This window comes from Microcaecilia unicolor, chromosome 1 (assembly GCF_901765095.1).
Source record: "Microcaecilia unicolor chromosome 1, aMicUni1.1, whole genome shotgun sequence".
In the NCBI taxonomy this organism is placed as follows: Eukaryota; Metazoa; Chordata; class Amphibia; order Gymnophiona; family Siphonopidae; genus Microcaecilia; species Microcaecilia unicolor.
The window spans coordinates 467,497,243-467,515,645 of NC_044031.1; the positions used below are offsets into that span (position 1 = coordinate 467,497,243).

The 18,403-nt window shown below is 42.6% G+C and overlaps 1 protein-coding gene across 4 annotated transcripts in view; it reads left to right on the forward strand.

Moving 5' to 3' along the window:
• RBBP8 (RB binding protein 8, endonuclease) overlaps positions 1-18,403 on the forward strand; it is a 278,475-nt gene that overhangs the window by 245,181 nt on the left and 14,891 nt on the right. For 2 of the 4 annotated variants that reach the window (XM_030213470.1, XM_030213478.1), the window contains exon 18: positions 15,988-16,084. In XM_030213470.1, the coding sequence (XP_030069330.1) occupies positions 15,988-16,084 (97 nt within the window). Of the gene's footprint in view, positions 1-15,987; positions 16,085-16,448; positions 16,559-18,403 lie in introns of all 4 variants that reach the window. The other 2 variants (XM_030213485.1, XM_030213463.1) reach the window with 2 other exon arrangements.

Sequence of the window (18,403 nt, forward strand, 5' to 3'; positions counted from 1 at the left end):
AACAATTTTTTTTAAGTATACTGAGCCAAGAATTTTTGAAAATGCTCCCAACTATTCAAGTTTATTTAGGGCTTACTATCCTGCCCAACAGACAAGTCAATCTAGACGGCTTACAATCTAAAAGGACAATAGAAACAACATAAAATATTAAAACCAGGGAGGTCACGTGATGCACTGAGAGAGCAAGACGTGTGTCTCTTGCTCTCCGAGGCCCACTGCCTAAAATCGCTAGAAATCCCCCTGGAACCTAACATCTAAATAAAAACTGGAACGGGCACTCCATCTAAAACAGCCATGGACAAGTATGTGGAGACGGCGACCAAGATTCTGCCGGCGCGGAGCGTAAAAAAAGAGAAGGAAAAAACGCGGACGGCTGAGCCCAGCGAATCGAAGGCCTCACTACAGAGCGGGCAGAGTTTCTCGCCAGAGCAGCTGGCACAACTCACGGCGGCAATGACCCAGGCGCTGGAGCCGCGATTAGAAAAACTATTGACTCAAGCGCTCGAGCCGCGCTTCGAAAAATTATCCACACAGCTCGCTGGGTTTGAAACTGCGCTGGCGGAGACAACGCAAAGGATTGGAGACCTCGAACGACGAGTCTCCGAATTCGAAGATGCGCAACCACCATTACTTTCGCAGATGGAAAGCCTGCAGAAAACGGTGGGTAATCTCACAGATAAAGTTGACGAGCTCGAAAACAGAGCGCGGCGCAGTAATCTACGATTCATTGGCATACCAGAGACAGTTGGAGACTCGGTGCTGGCCACGGTGGTCGAAAAATGGCTGACTGCAGAGTTCGCTCTATCAGACCATGCTGGAGCACTGTGCTTGGAGCGTGTTAACCGCTTGGGCCGCATACAAGATGGCCGTCAAACCCCGAGGCCCGTAATAGTAAAGATACATAACTACATCCACAAGATGGAAATTCTACGGGGCTATAGACTTAAGAGAGATGAAACAAAATATGATGGCAAGCTGGTTCGTATCTTTCAGGACATTTCAGCATCCTTACAAGAACGCAGAAAGAAATTCACCCCGCTGTGTCGCCGCCTTCATGAGCTGCGGGTACAATTTATGCTCGTATACCCAGCTGTGCTGAGAATCCGCCAAAATGGAAAATGGCAGAATTATGAAAATGCGACGGCAACGCAGGAGCATATCGCCAAACTAGAGCAGAACAGCCAAGAGCACATGGGTAAACATCACACAGAGTGAGAATTGCTCAACAAACATGGATGTTAAGGTATTGAACATTAATAAGAATGAACTCGAGGAGGTTAAAGTATATCTGGAAAAGGGACTGGGCGGTGGGCCTCGAGCATGGCAGTGACTCTCTTATAACGTTAAGGCATGCACGGGGACGTGGGATTAGAAGAGAGATTGCAGATGAGGCAAGGGAACAGGGGGGGAATGTTGGGGATGGGAAGGGATAGGGTGGGATATTATCGACATTGGATAGTGACAAGGAGTTTAGGGAACCATAAAGATAAGGATCTGAAGACTGCATGTGACCAGGTGTTGTGGTGGGGGATGCGACTCTCATGGGGCATCTGGGGTGTGGCTGGGAGCCCTGGATGCATCTATAAAGTGGGATGCCTGTGCAGACAACCAAAACGAATAGACTCTGAGCGGTAAACTGCGTGTGATTTCCTGCAATGTGTGTGGCATTACGTCCCCATTAAGCGGAAAAAATATTGGCTGCTCTTAAACGCCACAAGGTTGGAGTTGCCTGCCTACAGGAAACCAGACTATCAGGAGAGGAGCATGAGAAGTTAAAACGAGACTGGGTGGGGGAGGTGTTTTATTCACCAGCCACTGGTAGGAAAGGGGGGACAGCAATTCTAATACACAAAGCTTTAATGTGCGAGGCTAAACTTGCATTTAAAGATGATTTGGGTAGATACATTGGAATCCAAATTAATTTACAAGGAACGGAGACCCTCCTGGTATCGGTATATGGCCCTCACACAGCTGCAGCTAGTTTCTATTCCCAACTGCTAACACACTGCCAACAGTATACGCATTTACATATGGCGGTAGCGGGCGATATGAATCAAGTGATAGACCCGGTGCTAGACAGGTTCGCTCAGTCACACACAAGCCCAGTAGGAACCCCAACACTTTTAGATCTGTTCTTGCAGAAGCTGGGATTGCTTGACCCATGGCGACTGCTACACGGGGAGGAAAAGGATTACACACACACTTCGAGAGCGCACCGTTCACAATCCCGGTTGGACTATATTTTTACTTCCCCGGGTTTGTTCCAAAGAGTGGTTGAGGCCATGATAGGTCCAGAGGAGATCTCGGACCACTCGATGGTGTGGTTGGAACTGGAACCTACGGCCTATTTTAACCAGCCCCCCAGTTGGAGGTTCCCATCTTACCTCCATCATTCAAAAGAGTTTCAAGAGCACTTACAGAAGAGTTGGGAGGAGTATTGCACACACAATCAGGAGCATATGGAAGACCCACTCTTATTCTGGTCCGCAGCAAAAGCAGTACTGAGAGGGGGGATGATAGCCTTTGTTAGCAAGCGTAATCGGAAGATTACACAGGGTATTGTAGACCTAGAGCGAAAACTTCGAATAGCAAAACAACAGTACAGTAGGCGACCTACACAAACACACTATGAAATTCTACTGTCAACAAAAACGGCACTTAACAGTTTAATACATGAACGCACAACTCGCTCCCTACTCTACAGGAAATACCGATTATATAAATTTGGAGATAGAGCGGGAGGGATGCTGGCCCGTTTAATAAAAGGGATGCGCAAGAGTAAGTATATAGCCGCTATATGCAAACACACGGGGGAAATAGCCACTAAACCAGAAGAGATAGCGAGGGTATTCCATAGACACTTTGCTACCTTATATAAGGGAACATCGGAACCGTCGGACACGCGTGCAGCAATTCAAGCATACTTAGACAAAGTGCAAATGGGGAAGCTCTCAGAAGACCAAATGTCATCCTTACACAAACCAATAGAGGCTAGAGAGTTGCACAGAGCTGTAGCTGCGCTAAAACTACACTCGGCGCCGGGGCCAGACGGCCTCTCGGGAGAGTTCTATAAGATGATGAAGCTCCAGATAACAAGACCTTTATTAGATTATTTTAACACAGTGATAGAGGTAGGGCACTTCCCACACCATGCAAATACGGCACTAATAAGCCTGATATACAAGAAAGGTAGGGATCCGCTACAGCCTAGTTCCTACAGGCCCATATCGCTAATAAACGTGGAGGCCAAGCTGCTGGCCAGAATATTGGCTGACAGGCTGGCGCCGCTGTTGCCCCAGATAATTCAAGAGGAGCAGGCTGGGTTCGTCAGAGGACGCCACTCGGTAATAAACGTGCGGAAACTGCTGTTGACCACTATCATGACCTCAGAAGAGACATCCCCAGGGCTGATGGTGAGCTTGGATGCAGAGCGCGCGTTTGACCGCGTATTGTGGCCCTTTCTGTTTGAAACCTTGAAGTGGATAGGGCTGGAGGGGTGGTTCCTGAAGGCCATATCGACTCTATACGCTGGGTCGCGGGCCATGGTGCTCGTGAACGGGGTCAAAACAGAGGAATTCGAAATACAAAAGGGGACGCGTCAGGGATGCCCAATGTCGCCATTATTATTTTTGTTAACTCTAGAACCTCTGCTCAGCGAGATACGTACACACAAACACATACAGGGGATTCACGTACAGGGACGAGAATTAAAAGTACTAGCATACGCAGATGATCTGGTGCTGCTGCTGAGCCGTCCTCGGACCTCCTTGGATGGGCTCCTCTGCTCCATTACGAGCTACGGTGCATTATCGGGTTTTCGTTTAAACCTCACCAAATCGCTAGCACTGCCGCTGGGCTCGTTGCAGAGGCAGGACTGGAGAGGATCGTTTCCTTTACAGTGGGCGGAGGGGCAGGTCCAATATCTGGGGGTTACCATTCCATCCGATGTGAAGATGCTATATGACAAAAACGTACTTCCTCTGTTGGCACAGACAAAACGCGCACTACAGCTCTGGGGAGAATGCCCGTTGTCCCTTACGGGGCGTATTAGTTTATTTAACATGATGATAGCCCCCAAATGGCTTTATCTGTTCCAGATGCTGCCATTACATTTGAGACAAAGAGAAGAACGGATACTGAATAAGATGACACAAGGGTTTTTATGGCGGGGGAAAAGACCTAGACTCCCACTTCACATCATTCAAAAACCTAGGGCACATGGAGGGATGGGTTTACTAAATGTAAGATATCTAACAGTGGCGTGCTCCATGAGACACATCAGAGATTGGTTGACTGGGCAGAGAGATTTCTCAAATACGCAACTAGAGATGTCCCTTTTCCCCACTACACACCTGGGTTGGTTACTGCATGCAGCCGGCAAGGGGATAGTGGCTAGAATAGGGAACAACCCATTGATAACATCAGCAAGAGCGACATGGAGATGGCTCTGCAGGAGACACCATTTTGATTGGAGGGCGACTCCATTCTTGCCTTTAAACCATAATCCAGATTTCCCAGAGGGATCCTCCTCAGTGATCTTCAAGCGATGGAGAGACAAAGGAATACAATACCTATACCAACTCTTGACTGACGAAGGAACTATACGACCCTTTGGAGAGCTTAAACGAGACTATCAGCTAACTCAGTTAGACCAGTTTGCCTACCTGCAAATCCAACACTACTTGAGGGCACTGGGCTGGATGAACCTCAGCAAGGATGTACAGGACGTCCTGAACACGGCTTTGACTCTTGGAGCCCAGAATTCCGTGCCCCTCCGATATCATCATAAGTTCTTACAAGACACCACGGAGGACATAGACTATGTTAGTAGAGCACAGGCCTGGGCCAGGGACTTGGCGACTGAAGTAACGGCAGAGATATTCAGTGAACATCTGCGACAGGCCCAGAGTCATGCAGTTTACACGCGATACTGGGAACTTCAGTATAAATTCGCAATGCGACTCTATGTTTCCCCAGCAAGAGCACTGAAAGCGGGGTTCGGTGAGTCCGGAGCATGCCCACGATGTGGACAGAAGCTTGCGACACTTGGCCATATGTTCTGGCAGTGCCCCCGCGTGTCAGACTTTTGGTCCCGAGTGCTGTCTGAAATCAAGATTTATTGGGGTCGTACTATACGGAGTCATCCGCTGATGCTCTTTGGGATCTATAAAAGTGTGAAACCTACAATACCAGGCTTTATATCCTTTGCAAGACGATCGGTGTTAATTGGCAAAAAGACTATATTGTTGAGTTGGCGGGAGTCTGCAGCCCCGTCAATAGGCGTCTGGAGGACGCAAATGATTGAGCTACTGAAACTGGAAAGATGTGGAGTAACAGATTTCTCCTCTGAGGAGGGCAAGAACCTGGAAAAAATATGGGCACACTTCTAGGATACACTGCAGCCAGCAGCGAGAAGCAGAATCCTAAATTAGTATTATCGTTAGACGTTATTTGTGTGACTGTGGACTCCTTGCAACTCATGCACTAATAAAGGGTATCAGTTTTTTTTGGGGGGGGGATGGGAAAGAGGGGGGAGAAGGGAGGGGGGGGAAAGGGAGTTATAGAGGTTGTAAGAGGAGAAGAGTAGCATTGTTATTGTCTAATATCTGTGCAGATGAATCCTCTTGGTAGATTGTTCATTTCATGTGTGTATTGTTACTTATTGGAAACCTAATAAAAATGAGTTAAACATAAAATATTAAAACCAGACAAACGAGAAGAAAAAGGGTAAAAATGGGAAGAACTACAATTTTGATGGGACAGGGAAAATACAATACGGTCAGGGGTAATGTGATTCCAGGTAACTGTGGTGTATCAGAGAAGCTAGCTATAAGTGTCTCGAAATAGAAAAATTTTTAACTCAGCTTTAAAGTGTGGAAGAGAAGTTATTTGTCTGAGATGGGAGGGGGTAAACAGTTCCATAATTTTGGACCCTGGAATGAGAATATAGTATACCTACTGTGTTTGTGATAAAGTTCTCAGTATGATGGAATTGAGATTTAGTTGGGAAGACTTTAATGTATGAGTTTGAGTATATGGAGTAAGGTATCTTAGAAGGTATAATGGTTCAGAGGCTGTGAGAGTTTTGAAAATTTTATTTTATAGGTAATATGATGGGAAGCCAGTCAGAAGATTTAAGATAAAGCGAATGTGATCAAATTTTTTTTTAAATCATGGAGAATTCTGATGGAAGTATTTTGAATCAATTGGAAACGATTTAGATCTTAAATCTGGAGGCCTAGAGAGAATGTCTAATTGAGAAATGACTAAAGAATGAATCAAAATGTTTAAAGCAGGCACAGTTAGTAATGGCTTAATAGAACAGACGACACAGTTTGAAAAATGACTATTGGATTACTTTAGAAAGGATCATGAAATGTAAGAGCAGAATCAATTATGAAACGAAACCAAGAATACATGTAGATTGCATTATCTTAACAGGAAATGCATTTATAAGAATCGATGAACACAAAGTTACCGAATCCTCAGGAGAAAATAAGAGCAGTTTTGATTTTTCCGGGTTAAGGATTAGTTTATTGTTGGAGTAATGGAGATATCGTTAGGGTCTGATGGACAGATCGGGCAGAGTATTTGAATGTCATCTGCATAGACAAACATAGTTAGATTGATAGATTGTGAGAAAGTGAGTAAGGAAGCTAGAAAGATGTTAAATAGCAGTGGAGAAAGAATAGCATTGGGGCACGCCTGATAAAAACTGAAAAGGTTTTGATGATGTGTTCTCAAGAAATGATTTGAAACATTGAAGGGCGGAATTACAGATGCCTATGGAATGCAACTGGTGGAGTAACATTGAATGGCTTATGAGATCTAAGATTGCCGAGAGGTCCAAAGAAAGAAGTAATACGTGCCAAGATTTATCAAGAAAATATCGTGTTATATTCAGAAGTGCTGAGAAGTTTTCGTATTATATTGACTGAAACCTGTTTGGTTGGGGTGTAAGACATTAGTATTGGAAATGAAAGCAGTAAGTTGTGAGTTGACAATGGTTTTTACTATTTTTTACAAGAAAAGGTAAAGTGGCTATTGGCCTATAGTTGGCTGGATCTGTAAGTGAAAGTTTGAGGTCTTTAATTTTGGGGTGTATGATAGCATTCTTCCAATTTGAGGGATGAATCCTGATGAGAGGGTAGGGTAATCATAGAGTAAAGGAAAGGCATCAAAACTGCAATATTTTTTTATCAGAAAAGTGGGTCTAGGGAGGAGGAAGTGAATCGCATTTGCGAACTCGTCCTGGATAGCCCCGAAGTAGATGGAATACGGAAATAGATTAAAGAGTTGTGGGATGGTATCCAGGAATCTGAAGGTGATGGGGAAAAGGGTAAGGAGTGTTTGGTATTAGAACTGTCATGAAGTTTTTCTGTTTTAGATTTGAAAAAAATGTCTGTGCAGAGGAAGGAGCCTATCTTCTGTAGTTGATACATTTTTAAATGTAGTTAGCTGCTTAAGTGTGCTATATAAGATAGCAGTATTAGGAGCTCAAGAGGCCCTTTTACTAAGCTGCATAAGTGTCTACGCACACCAAATGGAGTTACCGCCCGGCTACTGCATGGCTCTTGCGGTAATTTCATTTTTAGTGTGTGTCCGAAAAATAATTTGCGTTATTGGATGCGCTCCAAGTGGCATTTGACACGCATAGGTTATTACCGCCCGGTTACCACTGAGACTTTACTGCTAGGTCAATGGCTGCCGGTAAGGTCTCAGACCCAAAATGGGCGCGTGCCAATTTTGATTTTGCCACATGTCCATTTTCAGCAAAAATTTTAAAAAGGCATTTTTTGCAGGAGCGCTAAAACATGGATCTGTGCACACCCAAAACACGCACCTACACTACCGCAGGCCATTTTTCAGCACACCTTAGTAAAAGGACCCCCTAGAAATTTTAGAAGAGTAGTATGTTTTGTTTTGTTTTGTTTTGTTTTGCTTTAAGGATCACTTGCTTATAAGAATGGGCCAGTGATTTGTAATTAAAACACTTACATAAGAACATAAGTATTGCCATACTGGGACAGGCCAAAGCTCCATCAAGCCCAGCATCCTGTTTCAACAGTGGCCAATCCAGGTCACAAATACCTGGCAAGATCCCCAAAAAAGTACAAAACGTTTTATGCTGCTTATCCCCAAAATAGTGGATTTTCCCCAAGTCCAATTTAATAATGGTCTATGGACTTTTCCTTTAGGAAGTCATCCAAACCTTTTTTAAACTCTGCTAAGCTAACCGCCTTTACCACATTTTCTGGCAACGAATTCCAGAGTTGAATTACACATTGAGTGAAGAAACGTTTTCTCTGATTCGTTTTAAATTTACTACTTTGTAGCTTCATCGCATGCCCCCTAGTCCTAGTATTTTTGGAAAGCGTAAACAGACCCATTCCACTCCACTCATTATTTTATAGACTTCTATCATATCTCCCCTCAGCTGTCTTTTCTCCAAGCTGAGGAGCCCCAGCCGCTTTAGCCTTTCCTCATAGGGATGTTGTCCCATCCCCTTTGTCATTTTCGTCGCCCTTCTCTGCACCTTGTCTAGTTCCACTATATCTTTTTGAGATGCGGCGACCAGAATTGAACGCAATATTCGAAATGCGGTTACACCATGGAGCGATTATAACGTCCTCATTTTTGTTTTCCATTCCTTTCCTAATAATACCTAACATAATAATATCTAACAGAAGGTTTCAACGTATCATCAACGACGACACCTAGATCCCTTTCTTGGTCAGTGACTCCTAACGTGGAACCTTGCATGACGTAACTATAATTCGGATTCCTCTTTCCCACATGCATCACTTTGCACTTGCTCAAATTAAACGTCATCTGTCATTTAGATGCCCAGTCTCCCAGTCTTGTAATTTGCAGTCATAAAATGTACAACTGCAAATTGGATCTCGGAATTTATATCAGTTTTCTGACACAGGGCAGGTTTGTCCTTATGAGGCAATGTAAAACCATTATCATAATACACTCTCATCTCCCTTGAAAGTTTTTGATAATGTTTTATGTTCAGGCATTTTTGCAAGACTCAGGGGGCCTGACAGTGCATGCTCATGGTAGGTCCCAACTGTACATTTGCAAAAGATTATAGCTTTTTTTTTTAGCAGAACTAAGGCATGATTCCATTGCCTGCTTCATTGGATGCTTTCCATGGACAGTAACTGTATGTAATTCTGCTGTATCTGCATCTGCTGTGAATTGTGTTGCTAGAGCTACTACTGGTACTGGCCTTAATGATCAGCAGTTGGGAAAAGTGAACTGTGAATTTTCAGCACATCAAAATGGTTGACAAAAATGCTGGTGAAAGGTGTTTTAGAAGTGTACCAAAGAAAGTGGAACAGTTCCAATCTCTGTCCCTGAATGGAGAGCCTCACAGTGGACCTGATGTACCTGTTTTTCCAAAGAGGCAGAAAGGAAGAAAGCTTTAGACAATTAGACCCTAAACTAAGTTAGTGCCTCCTGACCACATCTTGGCATGTACAATGAGTGTAATCAAAGGGAAGAAATGCTTTATATTTGCAAAATCTCTTTTATGGGTAAATGGAGGACTTTAGCAAGTTGTCATTCATTTAAGCTAAAATCTTTCAGAGATCTAGTTATTGCATTATCACACAGAAAAGTAGCATTATTTTATTCAGCCAGGGAACATACCCAGACATATTTTTTGTGGATATCCTGAAACTTGACTGGCTGGGTTGAAACCATTGGCTCATGCACTTCTAATCTTGATGTTAAATAAGAGTATTGTCCCTATGTCAGAAAGAAAAGAATTTGAAATTGGTACCCACGTGTTAACGATTATAAGTAGGTCGTTAGTCATCATGGATGAAAATTTTATCAAGCCCAAACCTTAAAGACTGTGAAGTTGAGTACAGTGTAAAAAGCTGACATTTGTTTATTGTGATTACTCATTCTGTTTTTAAAATTCATAGTTCTGGTATAATTAGGGATATACCTAAATAGTGATGTTAAAAAGCCATAAAAGTTATCATCTAAAATGGAAAAATAGGAAAGAGCATAAGCACTGGTAAATTAGACATAAAATATAGGAGAACAGGCACAGAAGAAAAATCTAATAACTTTTCCAAGTACATAAAAAAAGAACCATGAGGGACTCAGTTGAACTATTAGATGACCAGGGGAAAAAGAGACAATTGGGAGAGGAAGCCATAGCAAAAAAAACTAAATGACTCATTTTACTTTGGGCTTCATTGGAGAAGTTGTGAAGACAATACCCCACCATTCTTTGTAGATAATGATTCAGAGAAACTGAAGCAAAGTAATATGTATCTGGAAGAAGTTCTAGTATAAATTTTCAAATTAAATGGTGACATATCACCAGGTCCTGATGGTATTCACCCTGGAGTTCTGGAGGGATTCAGATATGAAATTGCAGACCCGTTACAGAGACTCTGTTACCTATCATTGTCTAAGAACAAAAAACAGTGAAGTAGACGATGGTTGGCAGAAAATCTTTATTGTAATGAAAACAACCCAACACGGACTGTGTTTCGGCTCAATTGCCTGCATCAGGGGTCTAAAAACATAAAAAGATAATAAAGCAATATAAAAATATTGTAACAAAATTCTTCAGGACCAAAATACACTAACAATTATAATATATAAAATTTACATAATATAAGGTACATAGGAATAATGTACATAAAAATGACCTAAAGTACATAAAAATGATGCCTTTGAACAATACTGAGTTATAATGTTAAATGAGTGGGTCAAAAGCAAACATGATGACAGTGAGACGATATTTATAATCAAAATAGATTCATTCAATTTTAAAAGGCATGCTAATACAAAAAGCCATACCTGATGTCATAATATTACAATGTATGATCCGTAAACTAGGCAATAAGTGAATAGCAAACCAGTTAAAATAAGGAAGAAGATAAATATAAATATGCACTCCATAAAATGAGGAAACATATGTAAACAGCTTGTTGTTGAACCTCCTAGTGTTTAACTTATACACCACCAAAATTTGGGTGTATAGCATGCAAATTAAAAATCATTACATATGCACATCATTCTCCGAGGACAAGCAGGCTTCCGTATTCTCACAGTGGGAAGACGTCAATCTGCATCGCCTGGTCCAGCAAATATGCCATAGAAAAAACTACAGCTTTGAAGAGTGCGAGCCGCACTCTACTGCTCATGCACAAGTGCCTTCCTGCCTGCCATGTGAATGCGACTCCCTCAGTTTTGCTTTTTCTGTGTGAGGAGCAGCTGTTTTTTGTGGTGTTGCCTCACTCGCCTGGTTTCAAGCGTTTCTCTTGTTTTTGAGTGCCTTCGGCCTTTTTTCACCTCATTTTGTTTTTATTTTTCAAAAAAAAAAAAACAAGCCTCTACTACCCTAGTAGTTTGCCCCGCGTTTAAGTTTTCTTCCTTTTTCAATGCAGGCCGGTTTTAGGTCTGCCCCGGTCGAGTTTCTTCTTTTTGTGCCTTTTCCCCCTTTTTTTCAGGCACCATTGAGTCATTTGATTTGGCTGGTGAAGTTTTTCCTTCCATGTCCTCAAAGACTCCCAGTGGCTTCAACCATTGTACCCGGTCAGCTGGAGCATCTCAGGGAAGGACACTCATTCCTGATGTCTCCAGTGCCTTGGGCCCAACTGTAGCCCTGCCAATTGTGTCCTCTGCCTTCATATGAAGAAGAGGACCCAGGTTTTCCGGGAGGCTTAACACGAGGAATTTTGGAGCCGGGTCTGGTTCCTCGGCATCAAGGTCAGAGGTGTGGACGTCGAGCATCATACCGGCATTGGGAGTCATAGGCATGGCTGCTTCGAGACCCTGCGACACTGGGAGCAGTGAGGCGTCGAGTAGGTCTCCACCTGTCTCAAGGCCTCCTGCTATTCAGGCCCCTGGGACCGTCCATCGTCGGACCCTACCCCAAGGCGACGGGAGGATTTCATGTCGTCCTCATTGGCACTGAGGAGCATGGGTGACATGCATCAGGTGAAGGCCAAGAAGCACAGTCACCGGTCTCCCTCAATCCATGGTGCCAGAGCACCGAGGGATTCAGCACCCAAGAAGTGTCGGCGCTAGGAGGACTGCTGTCCCTCCATCCAGTAGGTGCCGATGTGTGTGTCTCCAGGCAGCCAAGATCCAGCTCCCACATCGACCCCAGCAATTCAGTCTGTGGATGGTCTCATGCAGTGATGTGCATCGGTATCAGGGGTGCTTGCGCCTGCCATACTTTCCTGTACAGCCCCAACTGGCCCTCAGCCTGTGGTGCAGCCTCCGATGCCGGCACCGTTTGCTGCCCCGGTGTTGACGGCCACCCAGGCCAGTACCCCCTCGACGTCAAATGAAGGAAGCTTCACTGGAGTCGTGATGGGAACCAGTCCCTCAACACCGCTCTCGAGGACATGGGTCCTCGGCATCGAGGCGGGCTCAGTCTCAGACGTCCCTTAGGGAGGTTTTATCTGACACCGAGGAGGAGTGCTCATGGGAATCAGAAGAAGATCCCAGGTACGTTTCGTCTGACAAGTCCTATGGGATCCCTTTTGAGCCCTCCACTCCACCTGAGAGGAGACTGTCTCCGCCTGAGAGCCTCTCTTTTACATCTTTTGTGAGGGAAAAGGCTGAGGCCATTCCATTCCCTGTAGAAATTGAGGATGAGCCCAGGGCCAGGATGCTCGAGGTCCTGGACTATACCTCCCCTCCTAAGGAGACTGTGATGTCTCCTCTCCACGAGGTACTCAAGGCAGCCCTCATACGGAATTGGGCGTCCCCTCTGTCTGTCCCTGTGTCCCCAAGAAAATAGACACCCATTATCGGATCCACGGTGAACCAGGATTTGTGTGGTCCTAGTTACCTCATGATTCCATGGTGGTGGACTCCGCTAGAACCCTGGATTCTTTTGGGAGGAAGATGCATCGGGCCTCTATGCTCATCTCCCGTATCCAGTCATACCTGCTGTTCACGAGCGTGTACTTGCGGAACTCGGTGAGCCAATTTTGACAACTCATTGTTTTAATACTATACTATCGGAGTTTTATATACCACTATCATTCCAAAAAGGTTTCAAAGCAGCTTACAATAATGAGGAGGAATTTACAATTCAAAATGATACATTAACCAAACTAATTACACATAAAATAATAAATCAAAACCATTTAAAAAACAGAATCCACAAAACAAAATCATGCTCAAATAGGTATGTCTTTAACAAATTCCTAAATAAAAAATAAGAAAATAACAAGCCTCAGTTTCAAAGGAAGTGAATTCCATACTCTAGCCCCCCCCCCCCCCCCAAAAAAAAGGAAAAGAAGCTTAAAAAACTGACTTTAAACAGATATTTTTTTACAGAAGGAAAACCTAAATTCAAAGTTCTCAGAAAACCAAGTTTTCTAGCTACAACTCACTCAAACCCTCATAACTCAAACCAAACAATTGATTTAAACATTAAACAAACAAGTGGGTGTGTTTTTGTATTGTCAACCAATGAAGAATGCAACACCCAGTACAAAGTTATTATTCTGATAGCCATATTTTGCAACTGTTGTAATCGTTTTAACTGGCAGAAATTTGGGAGTACAGCGAATTGCAGTAGTCCGATTGTGGTAGTAAAACCGCCTGTGCTATAGTTCTGAAATTCTCTTTCGTTAATAAAGATCTTATAGTCCATAACTGTCGGAGCTTAAAAAAAAAAATCTTTTGCCGAGTACACTTATCTGTTTTTCATATGGCAATGTAAAATCTAAAATTACACTTATTTATTTATTTGTTGCATTTGTATCCCACATTTTCCCACCTTTTTGCGGGTTCAGTGTGGCTTACAATACATTATGAGTGATGGAAGTACAATTTGTTACAATTCGGTTATGGGTTACATTGTGAAGAGTTATACGAGACAAAATCAAAGTATCTTTAAGGAATATAGCAATGGAAAAGAACAGTGAAACTTTGGAAGGAAACAACGGGAAGCTAAAGGGCAATATATAATAGTTTAAAAAAAAAAAAAACATATGGTATACATTTTTCTGTGAGTAAAGGTATGAGTGTGGTGTGGTGGTCTTCAGTTATTAATTCTACCCCTGAAGACAGTATAACCATTGTATTTGAAAGTTTAGCTGTATCTCCAAACCAAAGGGTTTTAGTTTTTTGTTTAACTTCAAAAGATGATTAGTAGCCAATTATCTATTAAAGAAATATAATATTTGATAGAATTTAAAGTTGTATCCAAATTCTGTAAATTCTGTAATTCCCAAAAGGAATATATCATCCGCATAGGATAGAATAGAAATTTCATCCTCTAAAAAGCAATTGCCCAGTTAACTCAAATATACGTTAAAAAAAGAGGGGGAGAGCGGAGAGCCCTGCGGAACCTCACGTAATTGATTATCTGGAAAAGATACATAGATGATGATTTTATTGTTTGGAAGGGTACAGAAGAAACCTTGTTAGCATTTCATGAAGTAACTTGAATAAGAATCTAAAATTCCAATTAACCTATAGTAGAGAGAGAGTTGTTTTTTTTTTTAGCTATTTTAATTGAAAAGGAAAATAAACGAGTTACTGACATCTTTAGAAAATCAACGTATGTTAATAAATTATTAAAGTATGACAGCTGTCATAGTAGAGCCCTGCTGGCTAATAGAGGATACTTTTATTTTTGATCCCTATTAGCATTTCCCCTGACGCGCAGCCTTTGGGCGAAACGTGGCCACGTCGGGTATTGCTGTTTTGGTCTTCGCTTGTGATCCATTCTGTCTGTTGACTCACAAAATGTGGCATGCACCAGGAAACTATACTGCTTAGCTCTGTGAACCATTGGGATGATATTTTAATAGTAAGTAAAGTGGCATCTTTAGTTCCTGATCTGTCCAACATACAGAATTGTTTATTGGCTGAAGCACTTTGGCTAGAAAGCAATCGTATATTGCTATTTCTCGAAAAACAAATGTGCTGGATAACAGGTAGATTAAATTTTCCAGTTATATTACCAATTCTAGGGAATATAATGACTCCAGTGGATCATTTTAAATATTTAGGGATTATTATAGACTTTTAAGTTAACATTAATGACTAAGTTGCATCCTTAATGAAGAGAGGTTTTTACACTCATAGACAGTTGTGATTAGCGAAACACTGTTTCAGTAAGTCAACACTTCATATTTTGATGCATTCATTTCTGATTTCAGAGTTAGATTATGGAAATATAAGCTGTGCAGGTATTACAAAAATCGAATCTGAAGCGACTACAGACCTTACAAAATACAACAGTCGGGTGTCTGGGCAGTGCCTGCAAATATGATCACATTACTTCACTATACAAGCACTATCATTGGTTACTGGTATCCTTTAGAAATTAGCACATGATGCATATTATAAGCAGCATCCAATATATCTTCGTTTATTAGTAATCCCTGCCAATCCTTCCAGAGTGTTGAGCTCATTACAGGACCATAGAATGGTCCTACCACATCCTGAGTATCAGGTGATTGGACAAGGAAAATAGATTTCTTCTTGTTAATTTACCAAGGTCAGTTCGTGAGGAAATGGACAAGAAAAATTAAGGTGCTTTTGAAAACTCATCTATGTATCCAAGCATTTGAAGTTCTGTGATAAAATGGGTATGGAATATGATGCAATGCACTTTAGATACTATGGATAAATGGGGAGCATATTTGATTTTGAATGAATGTATTAGGCTGTCCTTTTAAGAATGGAGTTCCTATTTTATTTTATTTTGGTTTATTAATATGTAGTTTATTTTACCTTGTTTTATAATAAACTTTGTATAATGTATTGATTGTAAACCGCTTTGATCTGTATAAGTAAAGCAGTATATCAAATACAATAAAACATAAACGTGACCAAGCATGGCACCTCTTATGTTCATATGACATAACTTTGGCTACTATTTCATGTCTGGCTTGGCTTTGTGTTAATATGGGAGAGATTACTAGGGGTTTCTAACGCTTCCCTTTTTAAATAGTCCTCCTCAATCATGTTTTCCAGAAAGAATGTTGATCTAGATTTTCCTTATGTTGATGTTGTTCGTAACAAAGAAGAGAGAAGAAAAATGCTTGGCCACACGTGTAAGGAATGTGAAATAGTAAGTACATATTTATTAGCATTCATTTTTTTTCCACTTGCTTAATCTGTTTAAGCAGAGATGAAAGCTTTCCAATAGTAAGCAAAAATGTCAAATATGTGAGTGGATTTGCTAAACACTAATAGCAGTTTTTATGCTGTATAGTTTTTATGTTGGGTTGTATTTGGGAATGTTGCATTAATACCAAAAGATGATGAATCTAAACTAAGCTGGATCTTTTTGGGAATCTAGACTGGATGGGCCATTTTGGTCTTCATGTCACTTACTATATTACATACAAATCTGACCAGCTTTAAAAACCCTTTCTTACTACATTATTACCACGGGAGTTCATGGTGCCTTTCACCATTCCTTATCTCTCCAGACCATTCCCTACCAGCAGATGGAGACTGAGAACTACTGCGCGATGTCATCCTATAAGGTCCTGTGCAACCCTGAGCTACCCAGTATTTCTTGGTTTCCAGCGGATGGTAGGTGAGTACTTGTGCAGCTGCTATTCTTAGGCCTTGATTGGGTGTGCCACTTTTGGCCCCATGGTTCAAAAAATAAATTTTAAAACTATAGGACAGTTTGGTTAAACCAAAAAAGAGAACTAAAAGAAAACCAGCAAATTATAGGGGCTTTGACCATCCTTAGTCTCTGTGCCTCAGGGTTGTCCACGCCATCCTTAGGGTCCACCTTCTCCCCTCTGGTCTAGAGTTGTGTCTGTGCCCGGTTCCCTGCAGCTTGCCGGGAAGGGTTCATTGAGAACCCCTCCAAGGGAGGAACTAAACAACTGGCTAAAAAAAGAAACCAGAATGGAGGAGCTCAACTCCTGGACTCGGCATGGGATCTCAGGGGAGAATTTTGGTTTGGCAGTGAGAAGCATCTTCTGCACCATGAGGGACCATTGGTCAGGGCAATGTCTGCTTCCTCAGAAAAGGCGAACTGCTGTGCTGCTTGTGCCGCACAGCATGTTGTGTCCTCCTGTCAGTGGCTTGTGCCACGTTTGTGCAGAGCCCGGTCTAGGAGAAGCAACAGCTCCAGGGACCACCAGTAGTAGCATAAAGGCTGAGCAGGTGGTTCTGGATGCACAGCATTTTGTGACTGAGGCTGGTTTGAGGAGCTCAGAGGAGTCAGTTCTGGTAGGAAACTTCAGTATTTGGAGGTTCTTTCGTTAGAATAGGCACTATCAGATGATTCCCCCCTCCCTTGTTCTCCCTAGGCAAGATTCTGGGATGAGTGGAGCTCCCTTTTCCCCTGAGTTTGTATTACTTCCCAATCAAGCCTTTTGCCTCATCAAGGGGTTGCCAGTTTCTTCTCGGCTATATAGCTCAAGGGCCTCAGGGGTCAAGAAGATGTGTTTGTCTTACAGTCAGAAACAGCAGGATTTGGATTCTGGGGGATCTATGGCTGTCTTGGATGAGTTGGCAGTGAGGAATGATTCTTTGGGGGTAGAATTTCTGGAGGATGGTACAGAGATTCCTCTGGGGGAGAATCCCACCATGGCCCATATCTTCCGGTGGCCAGAGCTTCCTTATTTGATCACTCAGTTTATCTGATGAGCAAGCCCCCTGTTCCTAGAAAGGGGGGATTCACTTAGGCAGGGATAAGGAAGCCAGGTAGGACCTTTCATCTGAATGAGGATCTTAAGGAGATGGTCAAGGCCAAGTGACAGTCCCCTGATTCTCCTCTCAGTATTTATTGGGGCTATGTCTAGGCTTTACCCACTGCCTTTGGAGCTGGAGCGATTTAGGTTGCTTAGAATGGACATGCTTGTCACAGCCATGCAATTCTGGTGGAAAGTGGTGTGGCTCTGAAGGACTCTCAGGATCACAGGATGGAAGTTATCTTGAAAAGGTCCGTTCAGATTGAGATCTGCCCTTACAGAGATTTTGTGGTGGTTACGTGGCTAGGGCCTGTTTTCTCCAGGTGAGAATTTGACAAAGGTGTCCGAATCTGTGATGAATTTGGAAATGAGTACTGCCTTCCTGGCTGACACCTTTTTATGATTTGTTTCGTGCTTCGCCGAAGAATATGGTATTTAGTGGTCACTGAGCAGCAATTTTTTTTATGGCTGAAAAACTAATCTGCAGACATGGCCTCTAAGGTCAAACTGAGTCAGTTGCCCTTCAAGGGCAGGTTGCTTTTAAGAATTGGTCTCATTCAGGGTCGTATTCTGCAGCCAAAGGATGCTTTAGAGATTCAAGACAGTACTAGCCAGGTAGAAATAGTGGTACTCAGTGGAGTAAATTCTGGAATAGAGGCCAAACCTGTCAACTCTTTTGAGGTAATCGGCTGGGAATTCAAGAAAGAGAGCACCTACTTTCTCCTGGAATT